The sequence below is a fragment of the Gossypium raimondii genome, chromosome 5, assembly GCF_025698545.1.
Source record: "Gossypium raimondii isolate GPD5lz chromosome 5, ASM2569854v1, whole genome shotgun sequence".
NCBI lineage: Eukaryota > Viridiplantae > Streptophyta > Magnoliopsida > Malvales > Malvaceae > Gossypium > Gossypium raimondii.
The window spans coordinates 4,919,974-4,933,887 of NC_068569.1; the positions used below are offsets into that span (position 1 = coordinate 4,919,974).

Genomic DNA, 13,914 nt, shown 5'->3' on the forward strand with positions numbered 1-13,914 from the left:
CCCAAACTATATGGGCTGGACGGTTGGGTAAGAAAAATATGGAAAAGTGATGTAATAAGGGTAAAATTGGAAATTTTGTAAAAGTTAACAAATAAAAATCTCAATTAAAAGAGTTTCTAGGCAATTCTTCATAATTATCAGCCAAAAAAGGCCATTGAAGAGTCCCTCCAAGCTGGTTTTTCATATATTTGAATCATGTAAGTTTAATTCTTGATTATTCCTTCTAATTTTTGTGGTTTTGATACTTTTACAATTAGGTCCAACTAATTGTTTCATTAGTTATTGATCTTATGGCTGATTTTTAAAGTTACCATTGATGAGTACTGAATTTTTATGATGAATAAACATGGAATTAAAGCTTTGATTTTGTTATATGATGATTCTATTAAAGTAATTTTGATAGAAATTGATTTTAGGGACCTAATTGTGAAACAGTTGGGAATTAGGGTTTGGTGTTTCGTTTTTGAATATGAAAGACTATGTAGTAGTCTAAAATAGTTGGAAAAGGTGTTGATTGAGAAAAATTAGATCAATTGAGGGGTTAATTGAGTAGGGACCAAATTGTAAAAACTGTAAAGTTTGGGGTAAAAGTGTAATTTCGAGAATTTAAGGGCAGAAACTGTGAAATGAATTAGAATTGAATTATATGCTGATGAAAGAATAAATTTGTGTTTTAGATCAAGAACCCGAAGCAAGCCGAGGAAAATAAAAAAATAATTGATTAGTCCCTGAACTTTTACAAATTCTGCAAATCGGCCCAGGTAAGTTCATATGGCTGAATTTTTATGATTAATTGTTAATGTGGAAATGATATATTGTATAAATTCGTATATTGTTACTGCATTATGATTATGGTAAAAATGAGAAGAAGATGAGATTGTTAGTTCAAATTAAGGGATACGCAGGATTGAGTACACATGTTTGGCAACCAACGACGAATTGACGGATAAGTCCATGGTGGATCCATGGCAAAGTGTGAAAAGTAGGTATGGTGTTTCGGTGAAGAAAACCATACTAAGTTATGAAAAGTAGGTATGGTGTTTCGGTGAAGAAAACCATACTGAGTTGTGAAAAGTAGGTATGGTGTTTCAATGAAGAAAACCATACTGAGTTGTGAAAATAGGTATGGTATTTCAAGGAAGAAAAACATACTGAGTTATAGCAATGTGAAATGTTCAAGCAAATCGTGGCACCGGCAAATGATGTACTCAATTCCGTAAGACGATCCTTAATTTGACAGGTATTTATAAGTGCAATTGAAACTAAATGTCGGAATAGAAGTTGACATCTGATATTGAGCTCGATTGGATATATTTATTATTTGAGATTGTGGTTGGCAGGAAATGTTGAATTTTTATTAGTTTGTTAATGTTGTTAGTGAAATTTTGGTAAGATTTTATTATGAGCCTGTGAACTTACTAAGCTTTCTGTAAGCTTACTGATGTGTGTTTACTATTTCTTGTAGATTGACGTATATATATATTTTGGGGGATCGGATCTACAACAATGATCACACTATCCAGATTTACTCCGGTAGATTTTGTTAAATAACTTTTTGGATTTATATGGCATGTATAGGGAATTGAAGTAAAAAGTAATAGAATGAATGACTATGTATGCAAAGTTAATTTGAATGTAATGGTTGTGTTAGACATTGAAAAAAATACATGTTTTTAGTATGAAATGGTTGATTGGTTGAACTTCATTAGTATTCAAGTGAAGTAGTTGAAATACTGAAATTGGTTGTGATTTGAAATTGCAGGGAAGGTTAGGTAATTATAAAGGGGTTATATTGAATTTTTTTTAAAATTTCAATGGAATAGTTTTTGGACAGCAGCATTGATGTAACTTTGAAAAATCACTAAAAATAGTGGAAATAGAAATATAAGTTGAGTGAGATATGAAATTAAATCTGAATGAGTCTACTTTCACATGAAAGAAGTAGAGTAAGCAAAAGAATTATATACTTTTAGATATTTGAATTTTAGCGAAACAGGGCAAGAATGTTTTTTGAAGTCTCCTGTTCTGACTTTAGAAATTCATTAAAAATTGTACAGAAGGAATTATGAGTTATAATTTATATGTATAGGTTCCTTAATGAGTCTATTTTCAGTAGAAATAAGTGGAAGCACCATATGAAATCTGTAATAAGAGATAATTAAATTTTAGTGATGAGTGGTCAGGATAATCGATCAGTGAAACAGGGGATACTTCAACTAATAAACTGTACTAATTGGCTAAACCAAAAATTTTGAAAAATTTATGGCGAATAGAAATATGAGTCTAGTTTCAGGGAAAATTTACGGATCTAAATTTCGATTTTCGTAGCTTGAGTTATAATTATTTTAGTGACTGCTGCGCAGGTGGACAACTTATTTGTGAATGGTGAAATTAATTTTTAAAGTAAATTTTTATGCCCCGAACTTTTAAGTTAAGTCAAGTAACGCCTCATGCTCGACTCCGGCAACGGTCTCGGGTAAGGGGTGTTACGCTAATCACTCCTCGTGCGTAACCGCTCCTGATCCATTTTTCTCGAATTTTGTAGACCAAAATCATTATTTTAATAAATCAAAATATTTTATTAAAATGATTAATCTCAAGGTGACCCGATCACCCCTCGAAAAAATATTGGTGACGACTACATTTTCGTTTTAAAAGTCGATCCCGTTTTTCAAAATAAAAATGATTTCGACTTTTATTACTTTTAAATTATAAAAATTCAAAAATAAAATTTAAAAAATTAACAATTTATACACAATTTAATATTTTTTAAATAATGTTAAAACATGATCTATTTTTTTATAAAAATACAACATTTTAAAAATAAATAAATACAGTTAAAAATTTATAAAACAGAATTAAAATGTAAAAAAATGTAAACCAATTTTTTAAAATTATTTAAATGTTGTTCAAATTTTATTAAATATAAAAATAAAATGAAAATAATAGTTTAGTTGTTAAATATAAAATAATAATATGTTGAAGGTCAAAACATGTATGAAATTTCCAACGCTTACGATCTCAAGTCTCAACCCAATAAATCCAATGACTCTAAAATTGTCCATAAAACTTCGGTTTATCGATTAAAGTGGAGGCTCAAGATCTTTTAAGTACAGTTATTCAAATGTCACCATACATATATGTAACGTGTGAATATTCAATTTCACTATGCGTGGGTTTTATTGGATTCTTTTTATTTTTTATCATATGTGTTTCGTGTTAGTTTATTTCATATTTTAGTTAGTTAGACTTATATTTGCACTTATATCGTACTTGTGAATAAACTATATATATTATACTATTATTTAAACTCTTAAATGAGTTGGTGTCACGAATTAACCGACATCAACTCTATTAGAGAAATTAGGAAAATGTTCTTATGTATTTAAAGTAAGCTATATTATTTAATGGTACTTTAGTCTTTTTAATTTTTGAAAAACCAATAAAAATTATGGTGAAATTTGAACTCATACCATTTGCATTAATAAAACCTTAATTTATACATTTTATTCTTGTTATGCATACTTTATTATTTCTATCAGTTGTATATATTGATAAAGTTATTGATTGAGTTAATATCACAAGTTAACTCGATACCAACTAAATAAACTAAGTATTGACGACAACACTGGGATAAATAATTATAGTGCATTTAATACTCATAAATTGATGCAGTTATGTGCTTAAATTTCGTTTTACTCGTAATTTAATTTATTTTTTCATTTTAATATCATGCTTATTTTATATGTTATTATTAATTAGTTTCACATTATATAAAATGAGCAAAGATTATGAGCTTCTTTATTACTCATCATCCGTGAATCGTGATAGAATTACAGTAAAATTTGTCTGCGATGCACGCTGCAATTTATTCAAGCAAGCCAAATAGCAAAACAAGCTAATAACCAACGACTATCGAACTCCTATACATAGATTTTGAAAAAAAAAAAAGAAGAGCATAATTGATTCCTCACTTTTCAGCATCATCTTGCTGATAGAAGGATTCGTAAGTGGCCCCTATTGGCTTTGATTCAGGCAGCTCTAGTTCTTCCATAAACCCCATTGTCATCTTGATGAAGCTTTCCTTGTGCACTTGTTTCCATTCCTTTTTTAACACATGCAAATACACAATCACAAACACTGCATAATCTGTACATGCATAAAACTACAAAGAATTTTCTGTTTTCAAGTGATTGCTACACCAGAGTGTCACTTCTATCCTATTTTTCCAAAAAACTTCACTGAATTCCAGTTCATTAACACAGCAGATTGGAAGGAATTAAGAAGTAAGAATTGTGGACCCTTTTTTTGTTTGTTTCTAAGTTATTGTTAGCCAGAAGTGAAAGAAGTAGTATTGTTTGAAACCTCAAAATCAGGCTCCACCCGAGTAGTAGCAAAGAAGAAAAAATGAAAAATACCTCAAAATCCCAATCACCATACAAGTTGGGATCACTAGTGTTTCTCCACACATAAGCGTGGGCTTGTAACTTGTCAGAACTTTCCTGCATAATGGAATAATAGATTATTATTACTAATTTGGATGAAGAATGGTGTGCTTGGGTTGGCTATGCATAATGACGAATTTGTTATCTTGTGGGTTCAAAAATATATAGATTCGATCACCTTGAAGAATGAAATCAATTTCCCAATACAGGACAAGCCAAAGGGAAGGTGAACAACACAGAAATTAGAAGAGGAGATGCATTGGGTCAGACTAGACTAGGCTATGGTAATATACTAAAACTAAATGAAAAATAGAATGGATTACTAGCAAAGAGACCTCAACGCGGGTCCTTTGGTACTCAACATCCTCAAATTCATCCAAAATATGCAATTCAGGATCCGATATTCCCATTAGCACTCTGCCACTAACATGACGGTTTTGGACTGGGAGAATTGCCGGATAAACGCGTCCTTTAATGCTAAATCTGTGGCTGCACAAATTGTGAATTAAAAGTAAAATTCAAAAGAAAAGGTAGAAGCGGTAGATTAGTGAATTGAGGAATGGATGGAGCAGATACAAACAAGTGGTTGAGAAGAACAGCGGAGGAAGGGGGAACTCGATTCAACAGGACACGAACCACATCATCTGATAATAGGCTTCCATATACGAATACGTTGTGCGCTGCCACTGCTGCTTCCCCCATTTCCACCTTTCTCTTCCGACTGATCGGGATTCCAATATATATCAATCTTTTTTTTCTGCCTGTCTTTATGTATTTAGCACTATTCCTCAACCTCAACCTTAGCCTGAGGATTTGCCAATTCACTAATTGCCAGCACCAATATACTATAACTATTATATACAATTAAACCCAAACCCATTGACAACAGCCCAACACTATTTTTCACCTTTAACATCAACACGAAGGAGTATTAGCCCAAATGCAAATGCTATGCAATCGTGTACTCATCCCGTTATTTGTTCAATTTCAAACATCTTATATATATATATATATATATATATATATATACTGTTAGATAAAAATATTAAACTCAAATTTTGTTTTTTACAATAAAAATTAGATAAGTTGGTAATTTTCGCGTAACTTTTTAATTTATTACAGTGTTCTTAAAAAAAAATTTGACACCAGAGCCTAGAGCGACAGTGTTGAAACCATATTTCATATTTTTATACCTTTTAATTTAACCACCTGCTACATGGTATTATTTCAATCACAACTCACAAGGGTTGTAATATGACTTGATTTGGCGTTTCCGACTGCGTCGAGGATCCATCTAATAATTTCCACCTTTCCATTGTAAAATAAGCCAAAAAATAATTTCACGTGTTTATTGGATTGTTGGCAATGGGCGAATTGTTAACTTCTGGAACGATGTCTGGGTACCTGACATTGGTCCGCTTAAAAGGCTGTTTATTGGTTCCGGAATGTTGGATTAATTTGTTAAGAGTTTGTGATATGGTCACTGCTTCGGGGAACTGGAATTGGGAGCTTTTAACTTTGGTTTTACCAGTGTCGGCTTTGCATTTGATCACGGCTGTTTTGCCGCCGTCCAAGGCAGCTGGCGATGATCGCATTGCTTGGCACTGGTTTTGTGCCAGCAAGTTTTCGGTTGCCAAAACATATGCTCATTTTCCACAGTTGGAGGGCTCAGCAAATCCAGTTGATTGACATTTGGTTTGGCAATGCCATATTCCTCAACGGGTCGGGCATTTCTATGGTCAAAGGGTTCGCCTGGGAATGGCTTCGTCTGGCTGCTGCAAATGTTGTGGGGCTTCCATGGAAACTTCGATTCATGTCATTCGTAATTGCTTGTTTGCACAAGGGGTCTGGTCCTCTATTGTTCTGGCTCATTTGCATTCCCATGGCTTCGAGGGAACTTGCAGAATATGGATGCTATAGCATTGCCTGATGGTGAGTGGCTCATTGTTTTTTCCCTCCCTTCTTGGTGGTTGTGGCCTTGCCTAAATCAGTTTGTTTTTCAAGGTGCTAGTCGCAGCAGCCTGGAGGTGGTTTCGATGAGTATGGGTTGGGTGAGATATCTCTGGAAGGCCTAGAGAGTTGGCTTAAAATTAATACTGCTGGGTATGGGTGGGGCGAGATGTCACTGGAAGGACTAGAGAGTTGGCTTAAAATTAATACTGATGGGTCGTGCTGTGGTAGCTGTCAACATTCTTCGGTCGGAGGCATGTGCCGAGGTTCCACTGGGGACTGGTATTTTGGTTTTGCAATGACTGTAGGGACATCCTCAATTTTTCAGACGAGGCGAGAACTTTGTATGAAGGTCTCCAACTCACTTGGGAGCGCGGCTATAGTCATGTTGAGCAGGAGAGCTGTAACAGGGTCCTTATTGAGTCCATTACTGGTGGTTGTGCTGCAGATAGTAACCTTGTGGAGCTTAGGCTCGTATCTCAACTCCTTCGTCAAAACTAGTCTGTTAGGCTGTGCCGTGCTGCAGATCATATGATTAAACTTGCAGGTGCTGTTAGCCAAATGCAGGTGTTGGTTCAGCCGCCTGGTTCGATCTTGAATATTCTTGAACAGGATATTTCTGGTTTATATGCTGGTGTATGTTAGTTTTTTACGTAACCAGTTCGTGTCTACCGGGAAAAAAAACAATGGATATATATATTATATACAACTCTTTCCCCTACAAGGTACAACATCCATATACACTTTTAGCAGTTTCAAAATAAACCTACTGCTCTTTGCTCCCACCATGTGGAACTCATCTATACAAAATAAATGTTTACACCAAAATTTTGTATCATCTATCAGATAGAACCGAGTTGCTCCAGGAAAGCAAGAAATCCCGAACCACATTTGGAAAATCTGCAAGTTAAAGTGTGAAAATAATAATAGTAAAAGATTTAACAGCTTATATCAAAATATTTTGACCTAGCTTGAAAAGCTTGAACAAATTTACCTTGTACAACTTCCATAGCCACCGCTGGTATGTTTATGTCATCTTCAACCAGTTTATAGACATCCACCAGCTAATATACAAACCATAGTATTCAGGACCCTCATACATTATGTATTCTAACAATTAAATTACAACCACTGTAATAAATACTAACCTCTTCAACATGGAGCTTAGAGTCTTCAGTAAGAGCAAGCAGAAGCTGTCTACGAATACCTTCATCAAAGAGGACAAGTCGAGCTCCATCTTTAATGGTGTCTGTCAAGTCCAATTTACTTACTGTTTGCCAGCTTCTTGAAATTGGCCTAGAAAAATAAATAAATAAAGTAAAAGTTTTTTGTAACTGCTCATTCTAGCAAAAAAATGAGCAAGTTGTTACGTACCCGTTCTTCACTTGAATTGCAGGGTTACTACTCATTTTGGCCACATTTTCCTTTGCAAGAACAATAAGATTTTCAAGCCGTTTCCACTGGAAAACACCATCTTTAAAAAGAACCTGACAGAAAAGGATTTTGTCTCGATTACAACCAGAGGAGCCTTTCAATTCAACAAGTTGGATAATAACAGTTAATGATTTACCAAAAAGAAATATGTATACACACACTCTCTACTGAAGAAGCATTAAATGGAGGTCATATGCAAAGAGGAAACACAAAAAAAAAGTCCCGATTTCCTTTTTATGCATAGTTGTAGTAGTAATACATGACAATATCATTTAACATAGAGATGTTACACTGAATCTAATTGGTAATAAGTACCAGCCACTCCTTCAATTTAAATGGCACAATGCACAGAGAGTGCAATAGGCCTTCTAAATCAAGTAACGGATAGAAGTACCTGTATGAGGCGTTCACGAAGAGCTGGATTAGGATCTGTCAGCAAGCGCTTTGCCACATATGGATAAGCAACCTAGTGAAATACCTAGAATCAGTATAGTGTTTGGGATGTATATCACAATATGTACCAACACAATCTAGAATAAAATAATTATCCCATTTTATACATAATAGAAACATAGCAAGCTCGCAACATGTGTATATTCACATAAGAAGCTGAAATTCAGTTATAAGAATCCTAAAAATACACATACTCACAAAGGAGTAAACTAGTGCAGCAGCACATCTTAAGCTTAAAGAAAGAGGTTATTTTAAGGGCACTAAGGGGCCACACATTTCCTATGGGCTTTCTCACTTTCAAAAGCATCCCAGTCTATGATACTTTGCTCCCCTCTTTTCCCGTAGACGAATGCAGCACATGTTACATTTTCAGTAGCAATGAAGTGAACACTAATGATTGATTAGCTTGGTTATCAGCTAGATATTCCGAAGACAAAAAAACCTTTCCACTGAGGTTCTAACTGAAATGATAACCTCAGGACCATCTCTTCTAAATAACTAAAAGTGAAAAGGGCGATGAGGGGCAACAGACAAAATAAAAAAACAAATGCAACCTCACCTCAAGAAATTTGAAATCTGGCTTGAGTGTAAAACAGATGCCCTCTTGAGTCAACAAAGAACGAATAACAAGGGAAAACCTCTCTGGAATCCGAATGGGATAATTATAAACCAGTTTATTGAATTGCCCTGCAGTTAAAATATCAAATATAGCAATCGTCATAAATCAAAAGCAAGCTAAGGAAAAAACACATTATCAACTAAAAGACACAATATATATATAAATTACCAGTAACACTTCGGAAATTAAAATCAGAGAGCCCTTTTCCAGCAGAATTCTGCCAGATGGCTTCTAAAGCCGGAATAATAGGAGAGACATCAGTTCCACTAGCCAAGAAACCAAGCCTGGTAAAATCATTGGCCATCTCAGCATAGTCCTCATTTACAGCATGGACAACAGCATCAATTAGTATCTGCTTATTTTGCTGAAAAACAAAAGGCAAAACAATGTGTAGGGTAAGACGGACCAAACTTAGTGAAGAATAGTAAGAAAGTACTATTTCTATCAACTGCCCTTTGACGCACATAGTAGTGAACTGTCAGTTACTATATAGCAGAAGATTAGACTGTTCTTGAAAGAAGGAAAGCAGCATGACAAATCTAAGCATGGCACATGCTCAACAATGAGAATTGGTAACATTATCTACTGGTAAAAACATGTATAGTACAAAAAAGCATTTGGCTACCATGAATTGATATAAGAACTACAACAAAATTCTTGGAATTACATGCTGACACCAATAGAGCATAAATCATTGCTAACTCAAGCATTGACTTCTGGTATATGTTACCTGACTAAGTACAGCCACATTCCCAAAGTCCACATAAGCAATACGCCCATCTCGCATGGCAAATATATTTCCAGGGTGGGGATCTCCATGAAATAACCCAAATTCAAGCAACTGGCGAAGAGCAGCACTTACTCCAACAGTTAGAAATCCATTTACATCAATTCCAGCATTCTTAATAGCCTGAGATGCATTGAGAGAAAATGTTACACAAAGTGATACAGCACGAAATCATTTCCAAATGAGTATGACAATATACTGTGTACAATCTAGATATCCAAACCTGTGGGTCAGTGCATCGAATGCCATCTATCCATTCCATCACCAAAACACGTGACCCAGAAAGATTTTTGTAAACCAGAGGAATTTTGACAGTAGGATCACCTTTGAAGTTCTCAAGGAAGTCTTCAATGTTCCTGGCTTCCTAAATAATAAAGAAGAGAATCAAAAAGAAAGAGAAGAATATAAGATACAAATACAAACAACACCTCTATTTTAGCAGTTTTTGTTTGTGGCTAAGATGAATTTGTAAAAAGACATCAATCGCAATCAAGCTAAACTCCATTCTTATCTTAGTAAAAAGAGCATAAATGAACATACCAAGGTATAATCAAGCTCCTCCAAAAGTTTTTCACCGAATTCATCAACTATTAGTTCAGCATTGCAGCCCAGTTTTTGTATACTAATTCCATTTAAGAAGGAGGCAAGTGTTCGGAATAGAAAAAGATCACGATAGATTATAGGTTCTATCTGAGGCCTCAGGACCTGTAAGTACAGGAAATTTCATTAATTGTATTACGAAAACTTGTCCTTGTTTTTGTTGTAAGGTCACCATTATAGAGTTGTACTTAAAAGAGAATCCTGCAATACAAATATAGCCATGCAAGATAGATCACAACCAATGCGATTTCTCAGCAAAAATGCAATAATTCTTTAGCAGATTCTAATAGGTAGACTAAATGGAGAATAAAAGAAAATATACCTAAAACAAAAGGACACAATTATGAGAAAAGTATTGAAGCATGGAGATGTCAAATCATAAAAACATCAGAACCTTAAATACAAAAAGTCGAAATAGTAATTAGTAGCTTCAAACTTGGGTTGATGACATGATTAAAAGCATAAAGAATAGCAAGAGTAGGAAACATTTCCATGTATGTGCAGAAGCTAAATAATATAACTAAAATTACTGTTATAATCTGAATTAGATGCTAAGCAAACCAAAATCTACCTTTTAACCATTCACTGCAGAGCAATTAAAGGAAGCAAGAAATCCAAAGTACAATTACAAAAGTTACAAAAGTTACAGCTAGAACACAATGCATGCTGGTAGAACTTAAGCTGCAACAATACCTAAGCACGTAATCTGGTCATGTAGCCAAAAGTACAATTGTCATGTAGAAAAATTACAGCTGTAACACTATTCATGCAGTACAATTCAAACTGCAACGCATGCTCAAACACAGCTAATTTGATTATCAATAATAAGATCAGAGTAAGCAGTTTAGCCTGTCAAACTAAAAAATGCGGATAGCATCACCAAGCCAACAGCAACTTAAACTTGAACAATAGCTGCAAAACTATGGGAGAAAACAGACAAAAGCCAATGGTAATAACTCTAATACCTTAATTGCAACATCTTCACCCGAAGAACGAAGTGTTGCACGATAAACCTGACCCAAGCTTGCAGCTGCTATTGTTCGCGACGAAATTTTGCTAAATAAAGCTTCAAGGGGTTGGCCCAATTCTTCCTCAATGATCTTAAAAGCAACCTGTCAATACGATTCTCATCAAGTAAAAGGGAACGATCCCAGCATAACACAAAATTTGGCCACTTGTTCACACAGGGATAATAGAGTTCATTCTCACCTGATTGGGGAAAGGAGGAACATCATCTTGAAGAATGCACAGTTCGTTCATATAATCTTCTCTGATAATATCAGGTCTGTTAGCAAGAACCTGTCAGAACAAAATAAAATAACCATCACCAGGTCAAAGACATTATCTGATCATCAACCCCCATTCAACAATTTTTGATAAGAAATTAGGGAAACTCATCCTAAAAACCTTTTCACTGGGTCAAGTAGAATATAGTATCCAGTGAGTTCAAACGGGAAGAAATTAGAAGAACCATTTACGAGTACAATAACAGTTTCAAAAATGAAGAGTGAAAGAGATAAACCTGGCCAGCTTTGATAAAAGATGGTCCCAGGTCACATAATAGATTCCTGAGTTGGCGAGCTCGAAATGGAACGACCTCTTTATCCCTCCCGACCAGACAATCGTACATCAAAGAAGACCAATACAGCCCCAATTTCCACACAATCTTCACACCACGTAAAATTAGTGATGCAACCGCCCCTCGAGATTCCAGTACCTTATTTCTGACCTATATGCCAAAAGAAAAATCAAATTAAAAGCAGCTACTAACAGAATTCCCTATGATCATTAAACCAATCAGGCTAACCGGAAAAAAAATAGCGAACTGAATAAATTATTATATAATTACTAGTATATAATAATATATAATATCATCGTACTGTCTCAGGGGAGTACTTGCGAAAAGGGATGCAAACACCGCGTTCAATATCAAGTTGTTCCAGAGCACTGCTAGACATCCCCGAAGTTAACGCCCTGCTCTTGGAGTCGACGGGAGCCGTTAAACTCCGCCTTCCATTATCAGCGACAACTTCAGTTGATGAGGCGGCAAAATTAGAAACTCTGACCGCTGAGTGTTTCTTCTTGTTTCTTCGTGGCAGTGGGACGCCATGGATAGAGACTGGTGAAGATGAGATTTGAGATCTGTTTATGCAATTGGAGTGAATCAAGTTCATCATGAAACCTTGAAGGAGAGGGATCTTTGGCGTTGGAGAGGAGCCGCTCAATTGAGAGCATAAAAGAGTTTTCTTTAAAAAATAGTTAAAATGGACAACCACATAACATTTTGCAGATAATAATTTTCTTTAAATTAATAAATAATATATTTATAATACGTGCTATAATAAGCTATAAACGATGTCTGTTTGGCTTGCGATGCGTCCACGCTATTTGTTTGACGCAGATGCGTAACATGCGTTACGTCTTGCGTGGCAATCGATGCAGCTATATCTTTTGAGTTTTGACCCTGAGGCGCATAAGAGATGTCCATTCAAGCTTAGCAGGTGAGATTGCTTCTTAAAAATAATAGTGGTGATAGAATTAATTATAATCAAGGGAGGGATTACTGTTTAGATTCAAATTCAGTTACCGTAAATTTATATCTATTTTTTGCTATTAATTTTTTTTTTATTTTGCAAATTTAGACTTCATATTTTTTCTTTAGTTAATTTTATCTTGTATTGTTCTCTTTTTTATGCACGGTTCTTTGTTTTTCTTCCGTATTTGACTTCCCTTCGAATGAGGACTCCATCATCGTCATCATTATTGTTATTTTACTAATGAATGCACTCATCCTTGAAAGAAGTTAATTTGTTTTTTTTCTTATCAGTATATATAATTTTGAGATTTGTGGGTCAATGTAATTTACATTATAAATAAGATAATAATTTGATACTCTATAAAATGAGTTTTTTAATAAAAGTAAAATTTTGTATATAATAACTTGGAATCGAATTTAAACTTAGATAACCACAAAATTATACAACTATATTAAAACACCACACAAAATTGACTAAATTAGTCATATATATAATAAAAAAGTTTATTGGTCAAATAGATTAATTTTTTGAAAATTTAGGGAAATAAACCGTTTTCTTAGAAAGTATGTGAAAGTGCATCCAATTGAGAGCATTTTTTGTATAGTTGATAGGAAAATGCGCCCAGCTTTAAGTTGCAAATTCTGGATTTTTTAACATAATTAGTTTTTCTAGTTAAATGGTTAAATGTTAGTGATTTTATTATTGAATTTCGGGTTTAAATCCTCTCCCACTCGCATTCATATTTTTTATTTCGTGTTGTTTTAACATTTTTAATGATTTTTTAACATATCAACTCATTTGATTAAATGGTTAAATAATAATGATTTTATCCTAAGTCACAAGTTCAATTTCTCTTCTAAACACATTTGTAATTTTTATTTCATATTGTTTCAAGCTTTTTTTAAATTAATTAATATATATTTTTCAAATTTTAATTCATTTTTTAATTAATAACTCTTTTATTCATAAAATCAAATAATAAATATGTATTTATATAATAAAAATATATTTTACATATATCATTATGTTAAAAATATTTGAAATTAATAACTCCATTATATTTAATATAAACATTAGCTAATTTTTGAT

At 33.9% G+C, this 13,914-nt stretch overlaps 2 protein-coding genes across 4 annotated transcripts; both read right to left on the reverse strand.

Annotated features, from left to right (window-relative positions):
- Window positions 1-3,779: 3,779 nt before the first annotated feature.
- LOC105767437 (AIG2-like protein D) lies at window positions 3,780-5,275 on the reverse strand. Of its 2 annotated transcripts, none has more exons than XM_012586965.2 (4): window positions 5,026-5,275; window positions 4,769-4,934; window positions 4,419-4,502; window positions 3,780-4,105 (listed from the first exon to the last, which is right to left on the reverse strand). In XM_012586965.2, exons 1-4 carry the CDS (start codon window positions 5,145-5,147, stop codon window positions 3,971-3,973), a joined length of 507 nt encoding a protein of 168 aa, XP_012442419.1. In that variant the 5' UTR covers window positions 5,148-5,275; the 3' UTR covers window positions 3,780-3,970. The 2 variants fall into 2 exon arrangements, with proteins under 2 accessions (XP_012442419.1, XP_012442420.1); XM_012586966.2 differs by having other exon boundaries at window positions 4,781-4,934; window positions 5,026-5,270.
- Window positions 5,276-7,064: 1,789 nt separating this feature from the next.
- Window positions 7,065-12,569, reverse strand: LOC105767430 (hypothetical protein). 2 transcript variants are annotated; one of them, XM_012586952.2, is made up of 14 exons: window positions 12,169-12,569; window positions 11,811-12,017; window positions 11,498-11,587; window positions 11,254-11,400; window positions 10,229-10,393; window positions 9,912-10,052; window positions 9,632-9,811; window positions 9,070-9,265; window positions 8,842-8,969; window positions 8,224-8,295; window positions 7,770-7,882; window positions 7,544-7,691; window positions 7,390-7,459; window positions 7,065-7,295 (listed from the first exon to the last, which is right to left on the reverse strand). In XM_012586952.2, the coding sequence occupies exons 1-14, from the start codon at window positions 12,463-12,465 to the stop codon at window positions 7,231-7,233; spliced, it is 2,019 nt and encodes a 672-aa protein (XP_012442406.1). In that variant the 5' UTR covers window positions 12,466-12,569; the 3' UTR covers window positions 7,065-7,230. The 2 variants fall into 2 exon arrangements, with proteins under 2 accessions (XP_012442406.1, XP_052487649.1); XM_052631689.1 differs by having other exon boundaries at window positions 12,185-12,333.
- Window positions 12,570-13,914: the final 1,345 nt, after the last annotated feature.